This window comes from Thermobia domestica, chromosome 17, assembly GCF_964235325.1.
Source record: "Thermobia domestica chromosome 17, izTheDome1.hap1.1, whole genome shotgun sequence".
NCBI lineage: Eukaryota > Metazoa > Arthropoda > Insecta > Zygentoma > Lepismatidae > Thermobia > Thermobia domestica.
The window spans coordinates 88,380,708-88,407,872 of record NC_137470.1 but is presented as its reverse complement, the minus strand read 5'-3'; the positions used below and the strand labels follow the sequence as shown (position 1 = coordinate 88,407,872).

General features: G+C 37.0%; 1 protein-coding gene across 1 annotated transcript; it reads left to right on the top strand.

Moving 5' to 3' along the window:
- Window positions 1–2,595: 2,595 nt before the first annotated feature.
- LOC145673814 (uncharacterized) lies at window positions 2,596–26,530 on the top strand. Its single transcript, XM_081743580.1, has 4 exons — window positions 2,596–5,540; window positions 12,521–12,696; window positions 20,515–20,639; window positions 26,004–26,530. The coding sequence occupies exons 1-4, from the start codon at window positions 2,609–2,611 to the stop codon at window positions 26,065–26,067; spliced, it is 3,297 nt and encodes a 1,098-aa protein (XP_081599706.1). The 5' UTR covers window positions 2,596–2,608; the 3' UTR covers window positions 26,068–26,530.
- The last annotated feature ends 635 nt before the right edge of the window (window positions 26,531–27,165 follow it).

The window sequence follows — 27,165 nt, the reverse complement described above, 5'->3', positions numbered from 1 at the left end:
GTCCACACAAACTTATTTGGACGGGGATCGAATCAGGAACCACACGCACCAGAGGTAAGCGCTCTACCACTGAGCCACGGTGCCTTCCTGTTAAAGAAACAAGCACAGCATGCGACCAATTTATCGCCGAATTGAAAATGATCTATAATTGATACCCGGCTATTTACAAGGAAAAAAGATAAGGTTAGCGCAACCAAAAGCAATGTTTCTTCCAGGAACTTGGTTACCACCGGCCGAACACAAATAAACCTGTTCCCAATAGCAAAGATAAATTACGTTTTACTCTTGTGCAGGACACTCCTTCGCCAAATAATGCAGTTATTTTGTTTTGTCCCACGATTCCCTGAAAATATTTCTCAAAGAAAACATCACCAGCCTACGAGGTAAGTTCAAAAATTAACAATCCTGACCTTGAACAAGATACTATCCGATATTTCCCTGATAAAACTAGCAGTTTTTCCGATATCGCGTTTGAGTATCGAAATTTGCTGGTAATTCTTGCTATTTTGACAATGTGCTGCTTGTTATTTTAAGTACTTTCTCAACTTTACAAGAATTTATTGCGAAATACGTTTAGAAAGTAACTATTTTTTTTCACGCGATTTTGGCATTACTCGTAAAAAATGTAATAAATCAAATATATAATGTTTCTTTCTTCGTATATTATTCCAAATCTCAGTTTGTGCAAGTATTTAAATCTAGTAATAACTCTATTTCACCATTAATGCTCACATACTAAGTCAAATAGCAAATCGTTGTAGCGCTCGTTTTTGTATGATTACTTTAAAGCCGTGAAAGTTTTTTTTACACGCCTATATTTAAGCTAGGTGTATGGTTTATTAATTTGCAAGTCAAATACATAGGAGGCTACTGTACATTTCGTAGCATGTGCCTTCTTCATCTCAAACAGAATCAGTCTATACAGAGTGGCCCAAAAGTAGGTATACAGTTCTCCATTAATCAGTATGACATTTTTGTTTGTTAAGATAATGATCGTCTTTTCTTAGGTCTTCTCCGAGCTTAAGATGTAAGTGAAAAGAACTAAGAACAAATAATAAAGGAACTAAGGCAATGCCTATATGTGTAACAATTAGTAAATGATATAAAATGTCATTAGCCGATTAGTATAGGACTGTATACCTACATTTGGGCCATCTTGTATTCCTTCTAAGCATTCTACATTATTTGTGGGTGTTGTAAGATCAATTGTGCCAGTTTCATTGAATAATTATGTCCCATCAAAATCTCATGGGTGCAACCTGAGCCCTGAGCACGCCTTATTTGGAGTAATTTGTGAAGTTTCAATCAATGGGAATTGCCTTGAATTCGGAAATTATTGAATTAAGTGCTGAAATTACTCTTTTGTGCGCAGTAGAAGCATTTGTGGAGGAAGGAAGAGAAATACATACCGCGAACTAAAGTATAAGATATTTCAGAATTGAAACATCTTACCGAATAACGATGTGTGACACTTTTCAGTGAATTCGAGGAAAACGGTATGTTTGTGGTTTATAGCATAGCATCGCTTTGAAAAACGGTTTGCCAGCATACTAGTGAAATTACCTGGATAATGAAGAAACGAGCCTTTCAGCGGATGGTAATCATGTTCCGTACAGTAGTTGATTCCACTGGGAACTCAGCACGTTCCAAAAAGTGTCATACATCATTATTCAGTGGAGTGCTTCCATTATCAATGTTTGTTTGGTACCTCTCGAGTTTCTCTCATTTCAGTGTTACAGCATAACGATATATCGATTTTTAAATCAGGGAATTTGATGGAAACATAACAAAGGAATCAATTAAGCATAAAAACTATACCAAGATTTATTCAATTCCCATGGCAATTCTTTCACTGTCACAAATGTTTCCTAAAGTACATTAAAAGTGACAAATATTAACAAGAGATTATACGAAATTTCTTATGTGGGTAGGGTGGACAGAAATTTGATAAATATTAAGTATTTATTGTTTTGTGCATCGTTAATTGCGTAGGTATATGTTCCGTTTTTCGTAATAGATATTCTCCCTGGTTTTTATGTTCGAATCTGTTAATTTCATGCCTGATAAGTATGACAACGCTGGAAAAAGGAGAGCAGAATGCGTAAGAGAGAGCCGATGAACTATCATCGAGTTTTCCAGGACTGTGAGCATTTTCAACAACTGCACTGATCAGTTGAAAATTAAAATATGAAATTATTTGATATTTTGATAATTTTCCTGTTCTACCTATAATAAACATTTACGACTATTCTACAATGTTACCATAATACATAAATTAACCTTTCTTGTTCAGAAAAGGGAAGATGCTGAGTGTCTCCAAGTCATGACGGGATCGCCTGCATTACAGGTCTTTCAGGCCCTAAAGTCACGCCACTTTTCAGGTCTATTAACTCGTATTATAGTTCCTAAATTTAAGAGAAACTGATCTATAAGTGAATTCGTAGTTGTATGCATCTTTCCAGTTTTAGTTCTAATAGATAGACGTGTAGCTAAAGCACGAAACCTTTTTCTAAAATGACTGTAGACTATATATGTTGTGGTATTTAGTATAAATATGACATTACTAATGTTATTTCTTCTCCTTCTATTAGGAACAGAGACTACAAATATGGATATTCCTTCTAGAGATAGTACGCAAAGTTACGAAGCTACGTACTCCGACACATCTGCAGGATCGCAAGAAATATGCAGCGTTGAAGATCCAACTTTGTTGGCTCCAAGATTGTCTCAGTCAATTTTACATCCTAGTGGACCTATAGATGATCATCCTTTTCAGCAGTCTCAGACTTTCCCACTAGGAGAGTTTTCATCACAAGGAGATCGTTCTCCTCTTCAACAATCTCAGATCTTCTCTCTAGAAGAAGGTTCATCTCAAGAAGTTTGTCTTTCTCTTCAGCGATCTCATACATTATCCTTAGAAAAAATCTCATCGCAGAATACAATGCAGGAACAATCTGAATGGCATTTCATTCAACGCCAGGTTGAGTCGCAAATCTTGCCTGTACCAGTGCAGACCTCTCTTTCCAGAAATCCTGGTATCATTACTATCTCAAATTATTCACGCATTCCCCTAACCCAGACTAAAGATATGAACATTTCTTCTGGAGATAGCAGACAGACTTACGAAACTATGCACCCCCACACTTCTGCAGAACGGCAAGAAATGCACAACATTGAGAGTCCAGTATTGTTGACTGCGATATTGCCGCAGTTAATTTCCGATCCTACTCAACCTATCGAAGATCCTCTTCAGCGATCTCAGACTTTCCCCCTAGAAGAACTTTCAGCACGAGGAGATTGTCCTCCTCTTGAGCAATCACATTCGCAGACCTCTCTCTATTCAAATTCTTGTACCGTTTCTGTCTCTGAGTCTTCGAATACTCCCGAATTCCTGAGTCAAGACACAGATATTTATCCTGAAGATGGCACGCCCACTTACGAGGCCATGTACTCCCGAACTTCTACAGAATGGCAACAAATGCACAGCACTGAAAATCCAGTTTTGTTCTCTGCAGTGTTGCCCCAGTTAAGTTCTCATCCCGCTGGAACTATAGGAGATGATCCTTTTCAACCATCTCAAACTTTCTACCAAGGAGAGACAGCATCACAAGAAGATCGTCCTCATCTTCGGCGATATCAGAGCTTGCCTCTAGGAATACCTTCATCACAAGAAGATCGTCCAGCTTTTCAGCGGTCTCATTCGTTTCCTCTAGGAGCTCCCTCATTGCAGAATTCAACGTACGTACAACCACAATGGCATTTCAGTCAAAGCCAGGTTCAGTCACAGTCGCAAATCCAGCCTGTGCCAAGATCAGTGGTGCACTCAAATTCTTCGACCACTCCCATATTTCAGACTCAATATATGAATATTTATCCTGGAGATAGTACGTCCACTTGCAAAGCTGTGTACCATCAGAATTCCGCAGAACTGCAAGAAATGCAGAGCACTGAAGGTCCAATTGTGTTGTCTACAGCATTGCCCAAGTTAATTCCTCGTCCTGTTGGACCTATAGATCGTCCTTTTCAGCGATCTGAGACACTCGCTATAGAAGAGCCTTCATCACAAGGAGAGACGGCATCACAAGAAGATCGTCCTCGTCTTCGGCGATGTCAGAGCTTCCCTCTAGGAATACCCTCATCACGAGAAGATTGTCCTCCTTTCCAACGATCTCAGACCTTCCCTCTAGGAACATCCTCATCGCAAAATCCAACGCAAGTAGAACAATGGCATTTCAGTCAGTGCCAGGTTCAGTCACAGTCACAAGTCCAGCCTGCACAGGAGTTAGTAGAGCGAATATCTCTCTCTAGAAATTCTTCTGCTGTTTCTATCTCAAACTCTTCGAATACTCCCGAATTCCTGAGTCAAGATACAGATATTTATCCTGGAGATAGCACGCCCACTTACGAGGCCATGTACTCCCGAACTTCTACAGGATGGAAAGAAATGCACAGCACTGAAAGTCCAGTTATGTTGTCTGCAACATTGTCAAAGTTAATTTCTCATCCCGCTGGACCTATAGGAGATCGTCCTTTTCAGCAATCTCAGACTTTCTATCTAGGAGAGACGGCATCACAACAAAATCGTCCTCGCCTTCGGCGAAGTCAGAGCTTCCCTTCATTACAAGATCGTTCTCGTTTTCAACGATCTCAAACGTTCCCTCTAGGATCGCTCTCATCGCTGAATCCAACGTATGTACAACCAGAATGGCATTTCAGGCAAAGCCAGGTTCAGTCACAGTCGCAAAACCAACCTGTGTCAGGTTTAGTGGTGCAGTCTACAAATCCTTGTATCGCTACTATCTCAGATTCTTCGACTACTTCGGTAGGTCAGACTCAATATATGGATATTTATCATAGAGATAGCACGTCCACTTGCAAAGGTATGTACCCCCGAAATTCCGCAGAATTGGAAGAAATGAACAGCTCTGAAGGTCCAGTTATGTCGTCTGCAGCATTGCCCCAGTTAATTCCTCGTCCTGCCGGACCTATAGATCAACCTTTTCAGCGGTCTGAGACCTTCCCTGTAGAAGAGTCTTTATCACAAGGAAGTTATCCTCGTCTTCAGCAATCTCAAACTTTTACTCTAGGAATGTCCTTATCACAAGAAGATCGTCCTTCTATTCGACGATCCCATTCGTTCCCAGTTGAAATACTCTCATCACAAGGAGATCGTCCTCCTATCCAACGATCTCAGACCTTTTCTCTAGGAACGCCCTCATCACAAGAAGATCGTCCTCCTCTTCAGCGCTCTCAGACATTCCCTCTAGGAACGTTCTCATCACAAAACCCAACTCTAGTTCAACCTAAATTGCATTTCATTCAGAGCCAGAGCCACCAGGGAGATACTGGCAGTAGTGGTGAAGGAAATGTAGGAGATAGAAGTAGTTATGATGAAGGAAGATATTCTATTCCAGCAGCAGATGGAGAACAAATTTCCTTGACATCTTTGAAGGTGGATACAGCTAGTAATACTACTACTATTGAAGGACCGCCAACACCTACAAGTTCTGAAATCCAGGACCAAGTAGATCAAGGAAAAGGTATGTGTTTGACAGTTACCTTTAAATTGATTTTTTTTAAGAATGAGGAATAGCTGTGGACAAATACTCTTTCAATTCATAATTATAATTATACACTAAAATTAATTTCTAGGTGTACATTTGACAAAAATCAATTGTTATTATTTAAAGATGTAATGTAGGTTTCAGCGTTGATAATCAGATGGGAAATGCGATTCAAAATGCAGCACACCGTGCCTATAAAATTTGATATTAGTCAACCATATTCTCCTCCAAATTCTATTGGATTGATGTGATCAGAATGCCCTATCCTTACATCTAGTAGAAAACCTTCCTGTAACGCAACTATGTATCGACCGAGGTAACGCATATGAGACATAGTGGTCCCTTTTACCAGAAATGTTGCAGAAAATCCTCTAAATCGAAGGTTAATTTGGAGACCTTTAAGATCCTAAATAGTCAAGTTGGTCTCTTCGTCGTCAGAAACGACGAGAACCCAATTTCAATTTAAGCATCGAACTTGTCACATCGGACCTCCCTCAGAGTTCAAGTCAACATAGCTTTGAATCGCGCTCCAAGTTTCTTGTATTCCTAGGTAATTTATTTTTTTCTTATTTTAATGGAGTCAACGGCTGAAAGTAGATAATTTCAACTGTCAATAAAATGCAAAAAATGATTATTATTAAATTATTGGAGCATTTATACTACTTTTTATTCTTTTCAGTTTAAATCGCAAACATTAAAAATATCCAAAAGTCTAAAGTTTACGAGATTCCACTCTCAAACAATTTTTCACTTTCCAAATCGTTCTTCATATATATAAAACGAAAAACAGCTTCTCCCTCTTGCTCTGTATCTAGGTTTTCACCAGCAATATATAAATTTCATTTCCAGCACGCATTGCAAGCTCTATTTTTCTTTGATAAAAAAAAATAAATAAAAATGCTCATTTAATCTAGTAATAAATCTGATTTATGATTTGTTTATCTAAAATTCAAAATCAGCGACCTGCGAAACCCTCAATACAGATTTTTGTTTTTTAAAAATGGATCATTGTTATTTTAAAACTGCTAACTTATATCCAGTATTTTGTTTCTAAATAGTTACACAAAATCCTGTAAAATCCTCGGAAATATCCCAATATTAACCCTTTTAGGATTTCCACTTTTTGAGGTAAATTTTAGACTTTCACGTAAACAGCTACTGCTTCCTTACTATTTATCGTAGGATCAAGGTTCATACTTCGATTTTTTCAGGATATAACATACTTTATACTGGTACCACTCTCTTGTTCGTATTATACACCAAAAACGTGAGAATCGGATAAATCCGGGAGATTTTTCGAAAAATAATTTTTTGAAATTTTTGCGCCCCTCTGGCCCGAGCCTGGTTTCACGTAGGGATCGGATTTTTTTTAAAAAAAGATATTGTTATATACACAATACGTGTGCAGAATTTCAATCTTGTATCTTAGAAACTAAGGTCGAGAGAAATTTTTGAAAGTCTGCAGGTGACCCATTTTTCATGTATATATATGTTAAACTGGATGGAGTTAGCTAAGGATAGAAGTCAGTGGAGAGCTTTTGTGAACGCGGCATTGAATCTCCGGGTTCCATAGGCCATAGAGTTAGTTAGTTAGTTAGTTATATACACCGGGTGCGTCATTTATAATGTCAAACCTTGATGACGGAGAAACCAAAAGAGAGAGAGAAGCGAAACTTTGCACGAAGCAACTATACAAAGGGGCACATTGGTAGACGTATTATTTGACATCACCGGATGAACAGTGTTCCCAACCCAATATAAAGATATGATTTTTTAAATAGAACGACCTAAATTGTATTTCATAATTTAATTCAACACTAAAAAGGAAGACGAAAGATATGCCACCCGCAGGTCAGTGTTGCAAACTTCTCGAGAAATAACGTTAAATATGTGTCACATTTAAACGCCTTTTGCACACACAGGGAGTGAGGTACACACTAGTTTTGCACAATAATTTAGATATTGGCCAGATCGGTTTAAATTGACACCAAGTTTAGATGGGTCCGTTAAACAGTGTTGACATAACAGAAAAGACAAAAGTCGAGTTTGCATATGGAGCAATAACTCGAAAAAGGCCATAAGTGCATTACGGTATAAAATTTATAAGACAATTTGTTATGTCATAAGAAGCATTCTCACGTTTATTTGAAGTTGATAAGTCAAGTACTTACCGATATATTCGGAATTTTGTAAAAGCTGAGAATTTTGCGCTGTAGAAGTTGGTAACGCTGTCTCAAATTCCCACTTTTCCCTCAACGTTGAGAAATTCGTAAAGAAGTGGTTGAAACAAAATATAAACATTAATAAACACACATACGATGAAAAAGAAACTTTTTTCAGTACTTGAAATGACTAATTAAGCGAAATTTACTGGATATGAAAAAAAAACGTAAGGAATTAATAGGACTTCATATGACAAGATAATACAAAGACGTAGAAGACATGTAGGTACCTAGTACCTACTTTCGCATGATGAAAATATTTATCCTCTTATAAGTTTGGGACACCAAAATCAAAACAATCCAATTAACGATAACCACCACTAAACGATACGACAGGTCAAGCTGCTTTACTGTGACAAATCTGGATTGAGCTACGAAGGTATGTATCATATGTTTGAAAGATTTGCACATACTGATATGTAGGGTTACCAGATGTATTCTTTTATGAGTACATGTACTGTTTTTCAAGATATTCACTTTTCTACCCTCTCATTTTGAAGTGGAATATTTTTTTGTACTTTTTTAAAAATAATGTGTGACATGCTGAATACTTTTTCCATGTATCTGTTAACAGGAATTGGTAACATGCTGGTAATGTACACAGTGAGTATTGGTTTGTTTTGATATTGGTATCCCAAACTTATAAGAGGATAAATATTTTCATCCTGCGAAAGTAGGTACTAGGTACCTACATGTCTTCTACGTCTTTGTATTATCTTGTCATATGAAGTCCTATTAATTCCTTACGTTTTTTTTTCATATCCAGTAAATTTCGCTTAATTAGTCATTTCAAGTACTGAAAAAAGTTTCTTTTTCATCGTTTGTGTGTTTATTAATGTTTATATTTTGTTTCAACCACTTCTTTACGAATTTCTCAACGTTGAGGGAAAAGTGGGAATTTGAGACAGCGTTACCAACTTCTACAGCGCAAAATTCCCAGCTTTTACAAAATTCCGAATATATCGGTAAGTACTTGACTTATCAACTTCAAATAAACGTGAGAATGCTTCTTATGACATAACAAATTGTCTTATAAATTTTATACCGTAATGCACTTATGGCCTTTTTCGAGTTATTGCTCCATATGCAAACTCGACTTTTGTCTTTTCTGTTATGTCAACACTGTTTAACGGACCCATCTAAACTTGGTGTCAATTTAAACCGATCTGGCCAATATCTAAATTATTGTGCAAAACTAGTGTGTACCTCACTCCCTGTGTGTGCAAAAGGCGTTTAAATGTGACACATATTTAACGTTATTTCTCGAGAAGTTTGCAACACTGACCTGCGGGTGGCATATCTTTCGTCTTCCTTTTTAGTGTTGAATTAAATTATGAAATACAATTTAGGTCGTTCTATTTAAAAAATCATATCTTTATATTGGGTTGGGAACACTGTTCATCCGGTGATGTCAAATAATACGTCTACCAATGTGCCCCTTTGTATAGTTGCTTCGTGCAAAGTTTCGCTTCTCTCTCTCTTTTGGTTTCTCCGTCATCAAGGTTTGACATTATAAATGACGCACCCGGTACATATATATATATACATATATATATATAAGAATACTTCAAAAATGTATTGCGTCATTACTATTTGACCAATAGTCATGGTTTAAACGCCATTTTCTTTAGTATAACTAGCACTTTCTAACGGTATTACTCACGTGTCCGTATCATAGCCTACACATGAACCGGAAAATTCAGGAAAAGCCCTGAATATTTTTTGAGAAACCCACCAAAACACTTTGCCCCTCTGGCCCGGGTCTGAGTTCACGTAGGGATATTATTTTGAAAAAAATAATACATTGTTGTGTACATAATGTGTGTGCAAAATTCCAATCTTGTATCTGAAAACAAAGGGCGGAAAAAAAATGTTTCATGTAGGCCCTATGAAAATTTACTGCGTCATTACTATTTGGCCTAGTCATGGTTCAAACGTCATTTTTTTAGTATAACATGCCCTTTCCAACGGTACCACTCGCATGTCCGTATCATACACCTGAGTCGGAAAAATCGGAAAATCCGGAAATTTTTCTGAAAAGAATCACCTTTTGGGAACACTTGCGCCCCTCGGGCTCGGCTCCAGTTTCGCATAGGGCTCTCAAAAAATTTGAGACATACTAAAAGGTACACACAATCCGTATGCAAAGTTCCAATCTTATATCCTGAAAACTAAACGCGTGAATTTTTTTTGAAATTTGCCTTAAGAAAAAACAAAAAGGTCACGCCCCTTCGTCCCCACTTGACGCCGCCAAGTTGACCATTTGGTTTCAAAACGCATCTGGTGCGTACTTTGGTCTATTCTTGACTTGAACAATAAAAAAAACTCCGCCCTAAATATCTGTTATAGAACCTAAATAAGCGATCAAAGACGATACCACGGCACAGTAACAAAAGTTACAAAAGAACCTAAAAGGGTTAATTTTAATTGAAATCTAATTATTTTTCATTATATTTGCTATTTCGGATTCGTCATTTTGTTTTCATTTTTGCTTACTTTTTTAAATATCTACTTCGACATCAAGAATCTAAAATTCCTCCATGTGCTAAGTTTTAGAAGGATTAAATTTATTTTTTTGACTTTTGACCACGTTTTTGGAAACAAGGGCCACTGTGAAACATCACACTCCGTACATGCCCAGAGAACCTGTTGGGATGCTCAGACAGTCAGGAGATAGTAATGTAAAAGTATCATAGAAAATATAAAATTACGAGATATTTTCTTTTTCTGGTCCAAACTATGATAATCTACACATCTGTCTCCCCCCTAAAAATCAACCGTGGTTTTGGGCCAGTAATAGTATTGTAAAGGAACGATAAAAATGGAGAAATCTTGGGTAAAATCTGCTTTACTTTTTTAACCAAGGCTAGTAAAAAATTAAAAACTTGGGAAAAATAAAAATAATATATATATATATAATAATTTTCTAGCGGTATTTTTACACAGTTGTCACAAACCTAATTATAGTAGTAAATTCTATACAATATCCTGGTTCTGTTGCATACAATGGCGTATTTACAATTATTGCTGTCAGGGTGGAATACTCTCTCAGTTCCTTTCGAATACAAACAAATGCAATGACATTTTAGTTTTGCATCCCAAGATTATGTCTTTAGGCTAAAGCAGAGGGATGATTAATAAAAGCTAATGATTGTGAAATAATTTTTATGTGTTCTTCCACCGGGAATCGAACTACATGAGCTCTCATGGAACCGAATATGGTTCTCTCACACAGAAGTAAATGTGACAAGAGGAAAAGGAGTTGAAATTTTGTTTAATATAAATGTACTATATCACAAAATTATTAAGTATATATATATTTATAAATTTCCTGCATTCAAACATGGACGTTCTTTGTCAGTTAAATGCAGATTCTTTATTTTAAAAGCTTGATTTACCAGTATTTGAACCCATGTTAAAATAAACATATAGCACGAATTCTTCTTCTTCTTGTTAAAAGTAGATTTTCTTTAAAAAGTTGGGGATGTGTCCGCTTCTTTTAAATAAGGAGTTTATACACCAAGTTTCATCTCCCTAACATAGGACCTCCTGAGATACTCTACTTTGGCACACATTGGAACCCCTCTCCACCTTAGGACAGACATTTTAATAAAATGAACTAAAAAGCAGTAAATGCTTATACAGGGTATTAATGAACTATACCGAAAAACTTTAAGAGGTGACTCCTTACGTCAAAATAAGAGAAAAAAGTTCATATGGACTTGTTTGGAAAAGTACATAGTTTCAGAGTTAGGGCTGTCCAAAATCGCGAGACAGTTAAATTTCAACAGACCCTCTTTCGAATTCGAGAAACTGTTGATAGTGGTCTTTATGAGCGTACAGGGAGTAACACATACGCAATCCAAAAAATGCATATTTCTTCCATGTTCAATGGATATACAGAGTATTCCCTGCAGGGTGTAATTTCCAGACATGGCGTCAACCTAATTTTGAGATGCTGTGATTTTTTAATTGGTCCAAAGTAGGCGAAAGATGAGCCTTGACAGCAGTGAACACAGAACCCTTTCGCTGGATGTCGGAAGTATTAAGGGCCAACAGCAGCATGGTCTCTTGTATTCGGGAAAACGCGTACTGCGATATCTTTCACCCTTATAAGTGAAAAGAATGAAAGAAAAAAGAAAAACGTCAAATATACCGTGACGAAATACATCGCAGCACACGCTATTCCGAACACAAAAACCGTGGAGCTGCCGGTTCCTAACACTTCCGACTTCCCTCCAAATCCCCTACTTTTTCTTTTTTTCTTTCTTTTTTCGTTTCTTTTTTTTCTTACTCTTTGGAAATCTTCAAATGGGAGCACAACTATTTCTTTTCTTCTAAAGTTTGTAACCCGTAAATAAACACATCACTGTCTTTGCTTTGTATTTAGATCCTTAGGCCGTGCTGTTTAGAAAATAAAATGGCAATTTTCTTGCTAACGAGGACAAACAAAATATCATTCCATTGTGTTTGAAAATGGCAAATGAATTATGTATTTCTACTTAGAACTGTCTCTTATGATATCGCTCTGCGGTAATGAATCTCACATATTGTTTTTAGTTTTATCTTGTTGGCAACAGTATGAGGATGGACTCTTTCAAATTTATAATAAAAGGTGAATGCATTATTCTTGGTTTTAATTGGATTAATTCGAATAAAATTTGATATTAACTTTTACCAAGTAAGAAAAAGCACTTTGTAATTCGAAAGTAATTTTTGCTACTCTTATTTCAGATTTGAACCGTACAAGTAGCTTGAGCTCTTTGCAGAGTCTATCTCAAGGAGACGGTAGCTTAGCTCAAGCCTCATCATCAGAAAAACCCGATCCTCCGCCTACCGTACCAAAGTATTACAGAGATGACTTAGTAAACCATGTGCGAGGTTGGCCGGCTGATGCTATAGAAAAGCAGGTGAGTTAATTGTTGTCAAATGACTTTGTTTTGTAATTGTGATATGTAAGTGTACCATTTTGTTAAGTCTGTGTCTAACGTTTTCAGCCAAAATTATTGCTTCGTGTACGATAACATAGTGATATACTTTCCAAAAGAACATGAAAACTATTTGTCACATGGAGTTCAAAATTTCTCTAGATGTTATCTACCTTAATTGCAGGGGTGTAGCCAGCAGGTTTGTGTAGGGGGGGCTGTCATTTTTTAGGGGGGGCAGCTACAATGTACAAAGCCAAAAAATGTGTTGCTGCTAGTGTTTTTGAGGCCTGAAAGAAAGGAAAATTTTGGTTTCCTTCTGGAAAACTAAAAACACTATTTTAGCTTATTATTATTATTATTATTATTATTATTATTATTATTATTATTATTATTATTATTATTATTATTATTATTATTATTATCCATAAATTATATTCAAGATAGTTTTTATTATGCTTAATCAAGAACTACTGCCCGGGACCAAACGCTATACTTTTGTGCATAACTATAAAGGTAACCAAGAAAGTTCTGTCCCCTTTCGTGGAGGTCTGTGTTCAATTGGATCTCACACCGTGAGTTGAATGCGAATGGAGATAAGGCGAACGTCAGTTGCTGGTGTGGCTATATCCAACATACTACTTGGTTGTGGCAATTCAGACACACCGTGAACTTGCGTGAACACAGAGGGAACATGGGACATCCACAGAGCGTCATAAGAGCATGTATGCTGAACGAGTTCAAATGGAGATCAAACGCCGCTGTAGCGGGACAGAAGATATGCAGGCCTTTGTTGAGGGTGTCGTGACGAAGCGGATATTGCAGCGATGGTTTAACAAGTTTAAGAGTCTTCATCCCGGCGAAATTAAAATACCGCTAATTTTACGGTAATTATGTGATATCTTCAAATAGATAAAAGATAATTGAAATATAGAACAAGAGCGCCCTAGACAATATTATTTTGTGTGAGGTACCGTTATCTCAAGTCACCTAGTGGCTTTCCGTTTTCAGCTGTTTAGAAACGCGAAAATAAATCCCGAAATTCAAAATGGCTCGAAATCGAAAGCAGATAAGTGAGTCGTGATAACGGTTTCTTATGTAAAATAATATTGTCTAGGGCGCTCTTGTTCCACATTTCGATTATCTTTTATATATTTGAAGATATCACATAATTATTGTAAAATTAGCAGTATTTTAATTTCGCCGGGATGAAGACTGTTAAGGACGATGACGAAACACCCGAAACCACCACGTGCCAGAATACCAACACATGTACAATGAGGAACTGGGACTACAATTCAGTGTGTGGAGAAACCATTCGGCAGCACATCCATCAACTTGTGAAGCACTACAAGTTGGGTCAATGGGTCTCACATATTTTGACTCCGGGCCAGAAGGCAACGCGGCAGTCGCCTGTGTTTATTTACTGTTTCGGAGCCATTTCTGGACAGGGTGTTGACATGTGATAAAAAGTGGGTCCTATACGAAGCTCCACGGCGCCGACATCATTGGTTAGCATCCCATGAACCGATTTCAAAACAGCCGTAACCAGCACTGCACCAGGCAATCGAAATTTATCACACCAATAGGAAAATATTCATTGTGATGGTAGGAGAAAAGTGGAACTTGTGCTTTTAGTACCTGAGATTAATCACGCCAATCACACCCTTGTAGACAACGCGCATGTTTTCCTAGAAATGGCGTTGAACTTCTGAGTATATTATAAATTTATTTATTTTTTTAGAAATCTATTTTGAGTCACAGTCATGGAAATTCCTACTGACAGTTCTGTCGGACCCAAGCTCGGAAGCAGGGGCATCAGCATTGAATTATTGTTATTCATTATGGATTTTAATTGAAATATTATTTGGGGCAAATGGAACGTTCGCTTTAATTCTGGCTGGAAATTCACTTCAGTAACACGTACGCATCTTTGGCGTGGGAGAAACGATTTCGATTCCCGGCGGAAGCTCATGTGGTTTGGATCCCATGTTAAGCTGCAGATCCACGTCTCATATAGCTTTGCTGCTGAGAGGGCTACTAAACTCAAAAAATCAGATCTAATCTACAAAAAACCTGGATAGAATAGTACTTTTGCGGTTTGTTTCTTTCTGGATAATTTTTTCAAGAACGACTCTGGTGATTTTGTTTATATTTTGACAAATGGAATAATTCATTCCTCTGACAATATGGAATAATTCATTTGTGCTGAAAAATTCCACAAGGGACGGTTTTCTCTGGTGGGTGAGTTTTTTTGGGAGGGGAATGATTTTCTTAAAAAGATTCTGGCGATTTTATTCATATTTCATAAATAAAAATTTCATTAATAACTTCATAATGAGGATTGACTCATTTGTCCTGAATAAATTCACAAGGGATTTTTACTCAAGGGATGTGTTCTTTTTGAGAAGGTGGTTTTCTTAACTAAGACTGAGGTGAATTTGTTCATATTTCATAAATAATGAATGAAGAGCACAGGGAAGAAAACCGAAATATCACTTTTTGATGGAAATTGACTTACGGACATGTGTGCACGCCTTGAGAAGTAGAATCCGTAATACAGTATTTTAGACAAATAGTGCATACGTTATTTACAATGTTTTTTTTTTGTTTCTGTTATATACTAAGTAGGTTGTTGTTTCAAAGCTTAAAAAGATTTTTTTTTCAATGAAGAAAAGTTGACCTTTAGCGTTTTTTCCTTGTGGTCCTCAAATGTTTTATTATTAAATATGCTATACACATTAAGTCACTTTAAATGCGGTAGTTTAGTGTTGTGAGGAGTTAAGTTGTTTTTACGATTCTCTCAAAAACGACTATCCAAACATTCCATTAATAAGATATTTATACCATAAGTTATTTCAAATGAAGAAGCTCACAAAGTATGGTTTACTTTTACGGGTGACTTTTATTCGGACGAAATTTTCCTTAAGTATAATTCTGTTCATATTTCATAAGTAAATATGGCGGTAATAACCGCAGTATAGCGTCATTTAGTTTAAGAAATAAGAGGGAGAAAGTTTAGTGCAATGGTGCGTAACTGTTATATCTGTCTTTAGAAAAGACACATCTGCGGCGGAGATTTCATTCGCAACCATTCAAGATATATCCATCTTTGATGTTTACATTACCTTCGTACAATCATCATCATAGGTATTCTGCCTTTATTGGCAGGTCACTTACCGCAGCTGAGAAGCTTCCATGCTCCACGGTCCTACGCTAACTTCTTCGTCTTCGCGTATGAACTTTCTGTTTTTATATCATCCATTAATTGTAGTTTCCTTCGCCCCCTCCCTCTCTTTCCCGCCACCAAACTTTTTAGGACGTCCCTTATGATACAATCTCTTCTTAGGCAATGCCCCAACCAGTTTCTCTTCCTCTTCCTAATAATATCTAAAAGTGTTCTTTTCTCACCCACCATTTCTAACACTCTCTCATTCGTTTTCCTCTCGACCCAACTAATTCTTTCCATTCTTCTCCACACCCACATTTCGAAGGCTTCCAGTCAATTTTCATCACCTTTACGTAATGTCCACGTTTCCGCCCCATACAGTACAACACTCCACAGGAAGCATTTTATGAGTCTTTTTCTCAACTCTTTATTCAAGGTCCCACAAAACAGACTTTTCTTCCTCCTAAAGGCTTCTATCGCCATTCCTATACTTGCTTTTATTTCACGTTCGCACTTAATGTTATTACTAAGAACACTACTCAGATATCGGAAGCTATTCACTTGTTCTATTTTCTCCCCTCCTACATTTTTATTTGACAAAGACCCCTTCATTCCAATCACCATGACTTTTGTCTTCCTAACATTTACTATCATCCCATATTCTTCAAAGCCCTTTCTCATTTTTTCTAACATTTTATTGATTTTCTTTTCAGATTCTGCAACAAGCGCCATATCGTCTGCAAATCTTATGCATCTAATCATTCTACCTCCTACCGAAATGCCATCATCATCATGTAAACTCTTTTTCACTATCTCTTCTAGATAGACATTAAATAGTGTTGGCGAGAGGCAGCATCCTTCTCGAACTCCCTTTCCAATTGCACTCTCTTCCGTCAGTTCTTCCCCTATCCTAACATTTACTTGTTGGTTCATGTATAAGTTTTTTATGAGTCTTCTATCTTTCCATTCCAATCCTATCTTCGTTAGAACTCCCAACAACAATTCCCAATTCACGCGGTCAAAAGCCTTTTCTAGATCAATAAATATAACATACACCTCTTTCCCTTTTTCTATAAATCTTTTACCGATCGCCCTTAATAATCCAATTGCATCTCTTGTGCCTTTGCCTCTTCTGAACCCGAACTGCCCCTCCTCAACTTCTTTATTTGTTCTTTCATATAACCTTCTGTTCAGTATTCGGAGCAGAATTTTAGCTGCATGAGATATGATACTAATAGTTCTATAATCCTCACATCTCTTTGGGTTCGATTTCTTAGCCATCGGTATCATGATCGTTTCCAGAAAGTCTTTTGACCATTCTTCTGTTTCATATATTTCATTGCATAGTTGGAACAATCCTTTCTTTCCCTTGTCTCCTATATTTTTAATGAATTCGATTGGTATGTTATTTATTCCGGTTGCCTTTCCATTCCTAATCTCGGATATAGCCTTTTCAAACTCATCCCGAAGAATACTAAATCCTTTATCATCCTCACCTACTTCATTTTCTACTTCAACATTTAGGCTACACGGTCTATCCCTACTCTCATATAAATCTTCAACGTATACTTTCCACCTTCGTATGACCTCATTTCTCTCGCTGACTACCTTCCCATTCTTATTTTCTACTGCCATCATAATACCCCCTTGTTTCCTCCGAAATTCCATAGATTTCACCTCCTTGTACATTTCCTCACATTTCCCAACTCTTTCTAATTCTCCTATGTCCTCGCATTTTCTTTTGTAAAACTCTTCCCTCGCTCTGTCTGTTTCTCTTCGTAATTCATTATTTAACTTTCTGTACATCTTTCTTCCCTTTTCTTTATCAACCTGTTTCCACATCTTCCTCTCCTTCATTTTCTGCAACACCTGCTCTGTAACCAATGGTTTCTTAGCAGTTTTGTGTTTGCGGTAACCTACTGCTTCTTCTGCAGCCTGCTGTAAGCAATGTTTAATATGTTCCCACCGTGCGTTACTACCTGCACCTATTCTTTCTTCGTTTGAACATTTTACCTACTTTTCTTCTGCTTACAATTTTCAGTTGAGTATCTACTTCGGCCAGCACAAGATTATGATCAGAGAAAATATCAGCCCCGGGAAGGGTCTTCGCGTTCTTTAAGCTATTCCGATACCTGTCCTGAATCATAACATAGTCTATCTGATATCTTCCGCCGTCTATTGGTGATTTCCATGTATATCCTCTTCTCTTGTGCTGATTGAACCAAGTGTTCCCAATTACTAGTGAATTCTGTCTACAGAAATTCACCAGTCCCTCTTCCCTTTCATTTCTTTCGCCTAAACCATATTTACCTGCGATACTACCTTCCTGTTTTTCTCCCACAACTGCATTGAAATCTCGCATTAGAATTATGCATGCACCCTTCTTATCCCTATCTATAATTTCTTCTATTTTCTCATAATTCTCCTCTACTTCTTCAGTTCCATGCGAAGTCGTCTGTGCATATGTCTGTATCACCACTAGATCCTTCGTTTTCCCTTTAAGTCTTAACATCATAACTCTATCATCAATAAATTCTACTTTCACTACCTTCTCCTTTAAGCGGTTTCCAAGAATTATTCCTACGCCATTATGACCGCCCTTTTCATTACCTGAGTAAAACATTCTATATCCTTTGTTTTTCAATACTCCATTACCTTCCCATCTAACTTCACAAACGGCTACCAAATCTAAATTATTTTGTTTCATTTCTTCCTTATGATTTTCTAATTTTCCTCCCTGTAACATAGTACGTACGTTCCATGTCCCTATCCTAAACCTTTTGCTTTTCCTTGTCTTTCTTTCTTTGTCTGTCTTCCCCCCATTATTACTTTCTCGTCCAATAGTCCTTCCCAAGCCACCCCCTCCCGGAGATCAGAATGGGGAGATATTTTACCTCCGGAACTACATTTTGACCTGCGAAAGACAATTGTTCATATGTTCTCTTTTTGCTGCCAGCAAACTAGGGAAAATAGAGTGGTGGTTTCCCGTTGCCTTCCACCCCGCACTATCCCAGCCGTTAAAGTCACTCTGACCACGCCTGGGACTAATGTCCAAATTGCCGTACCAATCACTATGATTTCCGCCAACCTGGCTACTGGAGAACTGCTGCCTTCTCCCACAACACTCTTCGTCTGGCTACTCTATTTAGACCAATTCGGTAGGGGTGGCCCTTCTGGTAGTGAACTATCACCGACACAGCTCTAAATTTCACTGTAGCACGCAATCCTCCCCACCCGATACATAAGTGTCTTGTAAAGGTGGTGTTTATCGGGGAGGTTCGTACAATTGGTAAACAAAATAGAGCAAAGGATCAGCTTGCCAACTGTAATATACGTTAAATTTGTAATGCAACATTCCATATTTCTTAATTCTTGACATTCTACAAGCATGCTTAATTTATCTGTAATCAGTGTTCGAAGTGGAAAAAGAAGGAGAAGCGGTATGTTTTATTACGATTTTGACTTGACATACGAACTATCTAAGTGTTGAAATACAGCGATGGTGTATTGCCTAAAATATTGCATTTTTATTTACATAATGACTGAAAACAATGAGAGAACTTTCCGTTGTTACGGGTGGGGTATGGAGAGGCTTTGGCCTCGTCTCCAACTTTCTGCTAATAATAAAAAAAGTACCTCCTTATGTTGTATTATAGAGAATTATACCCAAAAATATTCTAAAACCGACTTAAACATTAACAATTTTTTAACAATTTCCCTCGGGTTAACTCCCGGACTCTTCACTTGACTGAGGAATTCCAACCCCTGGAAGTTGTTATCCATTTATTAGAAAGTTGCAAAAATACTTTTTAATAAAAATATATAAGCTCCATCAATTTAATATTCTTGACACATCACACAATAACCAAACACTTAAGCAAAATAAGAGATTTTTTGATTATATAAGCTATATTTTTTCTCGTAAATATCAGACTCTGTTATGTATTTCCTAACAGTTGTAGACACAAAAGAAGTCCCAGCGAACTCATAACAATACTTTCGGATTTCAATTTTAAAACGTCAGATCAATACACTGCCTTTTGTTTGGATTGGGCCCATGACTGATTTCTTTCTATCATGTGACCCTTATCTGCAACCAACACGAGTTGTTGCATAGGAGAAAGGGATGAACTTCTTTGTAGGCACCTCATGTTAAAAACAAAAGGTAGGAAAAAACAAAAAAACAAAAATGCTGGTGTTGTCAACTTAGAAATTACTTCTACATAAGAAATAACATTTTTGACGTGTAAAGCAATTTCCTCAGTTACTGTGTATAAAAATGATATATTAGCACCCACTTTCCAGTGACGGTGTGTCTTGATCACTGAAAAACCAGAGGAGGTATGTCTTCATCACTGAGAAACCAGAGGCGCTATGGCATACCACTACATACCGTCTTACTGCGACCACTGTCTGTAATAGATGGAAACTCTGGAATTGCATATACAACAATCACATACGTTATTCATTCACTGACAGGTTAAGAATCTGGAGTAAATCATGGAACTATATTTTTCTTTTTTCAGCAACTTAGGTATATTTTAACATACTGTTGTCTCTTCAAGATAATACGAAATAAACTAATATTCCTTCAGTTGATGAAGTAATAAGTAATCGAACCTTTTTCATTGTAGGTAGAGAAACAAAGCGAGGAAACGAACACCATGAGAAGGGAGTACAATGAAGTTGAGGCCGAATTGAGCGCAGCACGTTCCTTGGTTGCGTTGAGACAACAACAAGTAAACTTATGTCGGGCAAGGTACAATTTTTAGTTACATCATTACGAACTCGCATCGGGTGTGTTGTAGATATTAAAGCGCAGGAAGCCAACGTATTCAAATTGTATGGGACTTTCCTTTCGTTGAACTTTTGTAACTTTTCATGTAGAGATAAAGTTTCAATTTTAAACAGTCTTATTCTTAACTTTAACATAGACGAATAATGCTAAAACCACTTTAAAATGAAAAAAGTAGAGTTATAACATATTACGAGGAGCGTCCAATAAGTTATCTACCTAGATAGGAAGGAATGCAGATAGGCTTATCTGGTCATTACTGTTTTTCGATGTAGTCCCCATGGAGGTCTATGCACTGTTGTCACTTTGTGGGCAGCGGAGAAATTCCAGCGAAAAAAAATAGTCTCTGTCATTGAATACAAACCACTGGGAAACAGCCTGGTGGACCTCGTTGTGTGCAGATCTTCTTCGGGGGCGAGGAATCGTGGTGTTTCCACTGCATGGACTCCTGCTTCCACTCAGAATCCCAATGGTGGATCCAGGTTTTGTCCCCTGTCACCAGCAGCAAATCCATTGCTTGCGGCGTCGCAGAAACATTTGCCAAGCGGGGTAACACAGTTTGCTCACAGCCACTGCGTTGCTCCAACTAACCTCAAATTGGACAGCGAGGTTCCCCACAGTGGCCTTGCCGTGCGTATCAGACTTCTATGATCCACTTTTCCCTTTCTGTGTAGGTAAATAACTTATTGCACACTTCTCGTACATGTATAATACAGATCATTTGATTGTGAGAAAGAATAATAATGAACAGTACTAGTTAAATATTTTATGAATATATTTATGAATTTTATAAATATGAACAGTAGGGGAGAGTTGTCCTAATGCAAAACCCAGTACTAATTTGGTGTAACGAAAGCAGTTGAACTCGAATTAATGCTTTAAGCCTTGAATGCTAAAACAAATCTTAATTACCAAATAATCTTTGAACCCAAGAGGAACGGGAAAGGGGAATGGTTGAAACTTCAGAAAAAAAGGACTATATAATTTATACAGTTTACCAAACATTGTTAGGGTCATCAAATCTAGATGATTCGGGTGGGCAGGTCATGTAGCCAGAAAGGAATGCTTTCAAAGTTTTAATTGGAAATCCAATCGGAAAAAGACCATTAGGAAGACCTCAGTGTAGGTGGGAGGACAATATTAAGATGGATCTCTCAGAAATAGGAATACAAAGTAGAAACTGGATGTAGTTGACTAAGGATAGAAGTCAGTAGAGAGCTTTTGTGAAGGCGGCTTGAACCTCCGGGTTCTATAGGCCATAGAGTTAGTTAGTTAATTACCAAATAAAGAAAATTGATGAAAAACTATGATGACCTTTGTTCCGAACTGAAAACTTGAAAACATGTTTTCAGTTATTAATATTAAATTAGATAATAAAATAGCAGTAATTTAGAGGCCTTACTCTTGTTATTAGAACACTCCACACCGTAGAACTGAAGCTCCGACTTACGGTTATTTTAATATAAAATTTAATATTAATTACAGAAAACTAGTGCTTTAGTTTTCAGTTCGGAACAAAGGGGGATGAATTACTTTCAGCGTAGTTGTTCTTTTATTTGTTAATTAAGTTTTTTTCATACTTGCCATTGTATGGTATTAACTATGAAGTATCTAATAAAAAAGAAAAGTTGAAAAGTTATTTAATAAATTAATAATCGCTTATGTACTACAGATAACTCTGGATAGTAGATAGTAGATTCCCTCTTTTCTCTTTTCCCTCCAATTTTATCGATATACTTTCATTTTATATATATATATATATATATATATATATATATATATATATATATATATATATATATATATATATATATGTGTGTGTGTGTGTGTGTGTGTGTTCAGAATTCTCGTAATGAGAGCGTTCGTTAGATGTTTATACTATAGGGCAAGGGCGGTTCTGTAATGCAGTCACAATGTCAAGTGCCTTCCCAATCAATACGAACAAAAATAATTAAGAAACAATATGGACGTTTATTCCTATATACGAATAAGGAACGACCGAAGAAAAAAGTTATTTTAATATGGAGTTTACAATCTTGATTGATGTATATGAGGTATTTAAGAACATAGTGTAAGTCACGATGCTTGATATTACTCTGTGTTCACGTGTTCTGGCTTGGCTCATTCAACCAATCGCCTGCCTCACATATCAGTCCTTTAAACGCTTGCTCTTATGCTCTTATCACATATTTTTCGTGACGAGAAAAATAATCCATTTCGGTCGACCGCAGAAGAAGAGAAAATATGGCGGATTGTAAGCTCTGTGGTGGTGTTGTCCCGAAGTGGGACGGATTTGTTCGCTTCTTGCATACACACAAAAGAATTACTCATATTATCGTTACTCAGAAACCAGACAATTACTCATTACACAGAAACCAGAATACTCCACAGTAGAATTTCGAATCATTGTTTGTTTGCGACGCTCAAATTGAAATTATTAAGGCAAAAATGTCCACTTTCTTAGTGTATTTTACAATTGCGGATTTTTAAATAACACCTGATGTATGCTTGCGTATACCTTTATTTTTGCAAGTATTTAGGGAACGAATGAATATTCGTGAACTACATTGAAATTGATATACCACTGAAATGTTATTGCGTAAACAAACATGCGAAGCCACAGAAAATTGTACACTGTAATTCAAATTATAAAATAACGATAAACAGAGAATAGAATAGTTAATTTTCAAGTCATATATAGTAAATTTAAGGCAGACAACACTCACGTTGGATCAGTAAATTGGGTTCGCAGTAGACTTGCGGAACATCATGCATATTTTGAAACTTCTACATGCTCATACTATGTGGTTTGTAAACGCGTCTTCAGCATAAGATACCAGGGTTCGATTCTCGATGGAATACGTGTGATATAGATTCTACGTTAAACAGTCGGTCTGTGTCATGGTCTTAATAATGAATTGTCAAATGAATTACTTACTTGCTTTAGAAATGAGGGAAATTGAAGGCATACTTGTTTCAATGCATCATGAAAATATTATCGTATCTCTATTCTAGAAGCAAATAAATAAATATACAATAAACGAAGGTACTTAATTTTTCATTATTACTTAGTTTTTGTATCCGTTTCAAATTTCACTTTTAAATATGTATAGTAATGGGTATATAACCAAATGATTCTTACAGGATCGACTGAGAGGGAGGAACGATGGCTCAGTCATAGAGTACTTGTCCCTGGTGCAAGTGGTCCTTGATTTGATCCTCCGCACACGAATTTGTTATGAACAATATCATGTCCGTGAGTTTTCTCCAAGATCTCTCGTTTCTCCCACATTCTCAACCCGTCAACTAGATCATATTTCAGATTCATCATTCATCTATCTCCTTTAGCTAAGGGGCAATAGCTTGAAGCCAGAAACCTACGCAGATCAGTCCTGAGTGTTCAGATCTCCTCAAAATCCTAACTTCTCTCTAAATTCAGTATAATTTTAGGGGCGATTTTACAACTTTTATTATAATTTGTCCTCATATTGAACTTGAACCCATAAAAAAATCGACAAAATGAGTTGTGAGCACGCGCCTGCATGGGACGTAGTACAACTAGAAATTTCATTACAGAACCGATTGAGAAAAGTCAATTGAAGAAACAGGCAATATCTATTGTTTGTCACTTCTTGAATAGCTTGAATTTTTTGTGGTGGAAAAAGAATGAAATGAAATTTTTGAGTTTTACGTCCCACGGTTATGCCGGTTAGGCTAAAGGAGACTGTGAGAGATGAATGAAATGGTGGAATGAAGAGAGTGGGAGGAAACGGGAGAACCCTGAGAAAACCCACGCACACGGTGTTTGTCCACCACAAAGTTCATACTTGACGGGAGCAGAGTTTGAACCCGAGACCCCTAGCACCAGAGGTGAACGCTCTACCACTGAGCCACCGCGGCCACGGTGTTTACACACCAAGCTTGGCAGAAATATCACACGATACTATAGCACAAAGATGTTGAGTGTGACCATCTCCCAACAATTCTAGGTTGTCAGTGTTGCCAACCAAGTGTAAACATCACAATGTTGCAAATGGCGTTGGTGCCATGGAACGAATATGAAACAAATGTGACAGAAACAACATTGGATAATGGAAAACATAGTGTGAGTGTCCCCGTCTAACAAGCATCCCAGTTTGGCAGTGTTGCCAACTAATGCGAGTATTCAAGATTATTGCATGAAGTCCACAGCATTGGCAAACATAATTAGACTGTGACCCATGCTAGGTTTTCCATTGTCCAATGTTGCTTATGTCACATTTGTTATATATTGGTTCAATTGCAAGATCGTGATGTTCAAATTTGGTTGGCAAGACTTACAACCTAGAATGGTTGGGAAATGGTCACAATCAATGTCTTTTTGCTATATGATGTGATGTTTCGTGTGATCGTGTGATTTTTCTACCAAGGTTGGTGTATAAATTTCTCATCATACGAACCTGTTTTTACACCTTCTCATTTTTACAATTGGTTGGCAACACTAACAAACTGGGGTCCTTGAGAGAGGAATACGTCCATAGTATATTTTCTCTAGTGATGAATGATGTTTATGCCACGTTACATGAATATACGTCCAGTGGTAGAGGAACCATTTGCCACATTATATTTACAATTCGTTGGCAACACTGACCAAATGGGTACGTCTGGGTGCAAAGTGATATTACCAAACCCTTGCCAAAGCCACTTTCTAACAACGAGCCAAAAAGGAACATAATGGGTTCAGATGCTTACGTGTTAAGGATCGTAACATTCATTTTTACTTCTGTCGAACATGTCATACATAGGGTCACAAATACTAACAAACTGGTCCCTTGTAGGGTGAAGTTGCGGGTTTGCCCGGGATTTGAAAACGGTTTCGTACTCCTCATGCCAAGAGCTTTCAGACGATATATAGGTTATATCCAGGTACTTGGTCCCGGTATGGAATCATCCGTAGTAAGTGATATGCTTAGGAGACTGTAAAAATTTAGAAATAATAGAAGAATACATGTGATTAAGCATGGTTCAACTTAAAGCTCGCATAAATTAATTTATTTTGTGTAATGGTTTCTCGAGCTGTCTGTAAACTTTTGTTACGTTCAGCTCGTAGTTACTTCAGTATCTTGTTGCGTTGGTTGGTAATCAATCTAGCAGTGTTTTTTTCTTTTCATTCTAGTTAATTTATCTTCTGTGTTAGTTAATTCTCCACTCTTATTTCTCAAGAAAAGCTATTCTCAATATATGCAGTAATAAATATATCTATGCGAACACATGCTTTTTCTTTCTCAACGCTAAGTAAGTTAACATGTAAATGGTAAGTTGTTCATGCTTCCTATTTTCTTTTTTCAGATTATTACTTATACGTCGAGAAATGAGAGCTCTGGAGCATTCGTTAACGACAAACTCACATTGAAGATTCTGACTAGTACACTTAATGTATGTCTATTACTCAGGAAAGAAAAATTAGACTGCTTTGTTGTTCGAGGTTGTGTTCTAAAAGTTTGTTCTAGTTTGCGTTTCGAATCTGTAGTGCTAGTGATTTTGCAGAGAGGAACTTCAAAATTTTATCACCAGTTTTACGAGACAAAGGTCTCAAACATGTGCTAGCTATGCCTAAGTCTCGTTTCGCTTGTTCTGTTATTTAGCACATACCGTTACATTTTTTAATGCATTTTAGGTTAGAAACATATGTAAGACAACTGAAATTCTACCATTATTGTGTTCCTCCGTGTTAAAGTGAAGTGAGGTTTTAAAAGCATTTGTCATGAACATTGTACTTTTTTTTAAGTGACAAAAAAACAGAAAGAATGGCAGATCGGATTGGAGCTGATGAGACCTGATGCAACTGAATAAACTACAGATTATTAAAAAAAAAATCCTTTGCACCACCAGGACCATCAGTTGTTTATTTTCTAGTTTTGTTGTTGTTTGTGATGTTGTAGAGAGGTATATTATAATTTAGAACATTTTACACACGTGGACACACACATTTTCATAGATATACCTACATAGGTAAAATGACAGACTAAACCAACTTCTCTTATCAGCAGTAAAACTGTTAGAAGGGCATAAAAGCTACGTGCGGACTATCAATGAGCCAAGTCTTGCGAACGTTATAACCAGCTATTGTCATCAAGAGGTGAAAGTAGATTGGGCTGCTCTTGTCTCAAATAATGACACCCACAAGTAGCTTTTGGCTACAATATGAATTAAGAAATTAACATCTGTTTGAAACTAAGTGTTTGTGTATTTGCCATAAAAATAGAGAATCGCCTAGTGGACTGTGAAATCAATTCGCGACATCACGGATTCAGCATTTAATCCATATAACTACATTGAAAACCAACTACCTCTGTTGACAGTCTGTGTATGAGAAAGTTAGTACCGCTTCATTAAAATATATTTATCATTACTTTTTCACTACTTTGTTTTTTATTATAATCTATGTTCGTGATGCAAAAGAACATTTATTCTTATTATTTCATGCCTAAGTAAAATATTTATTCTTATT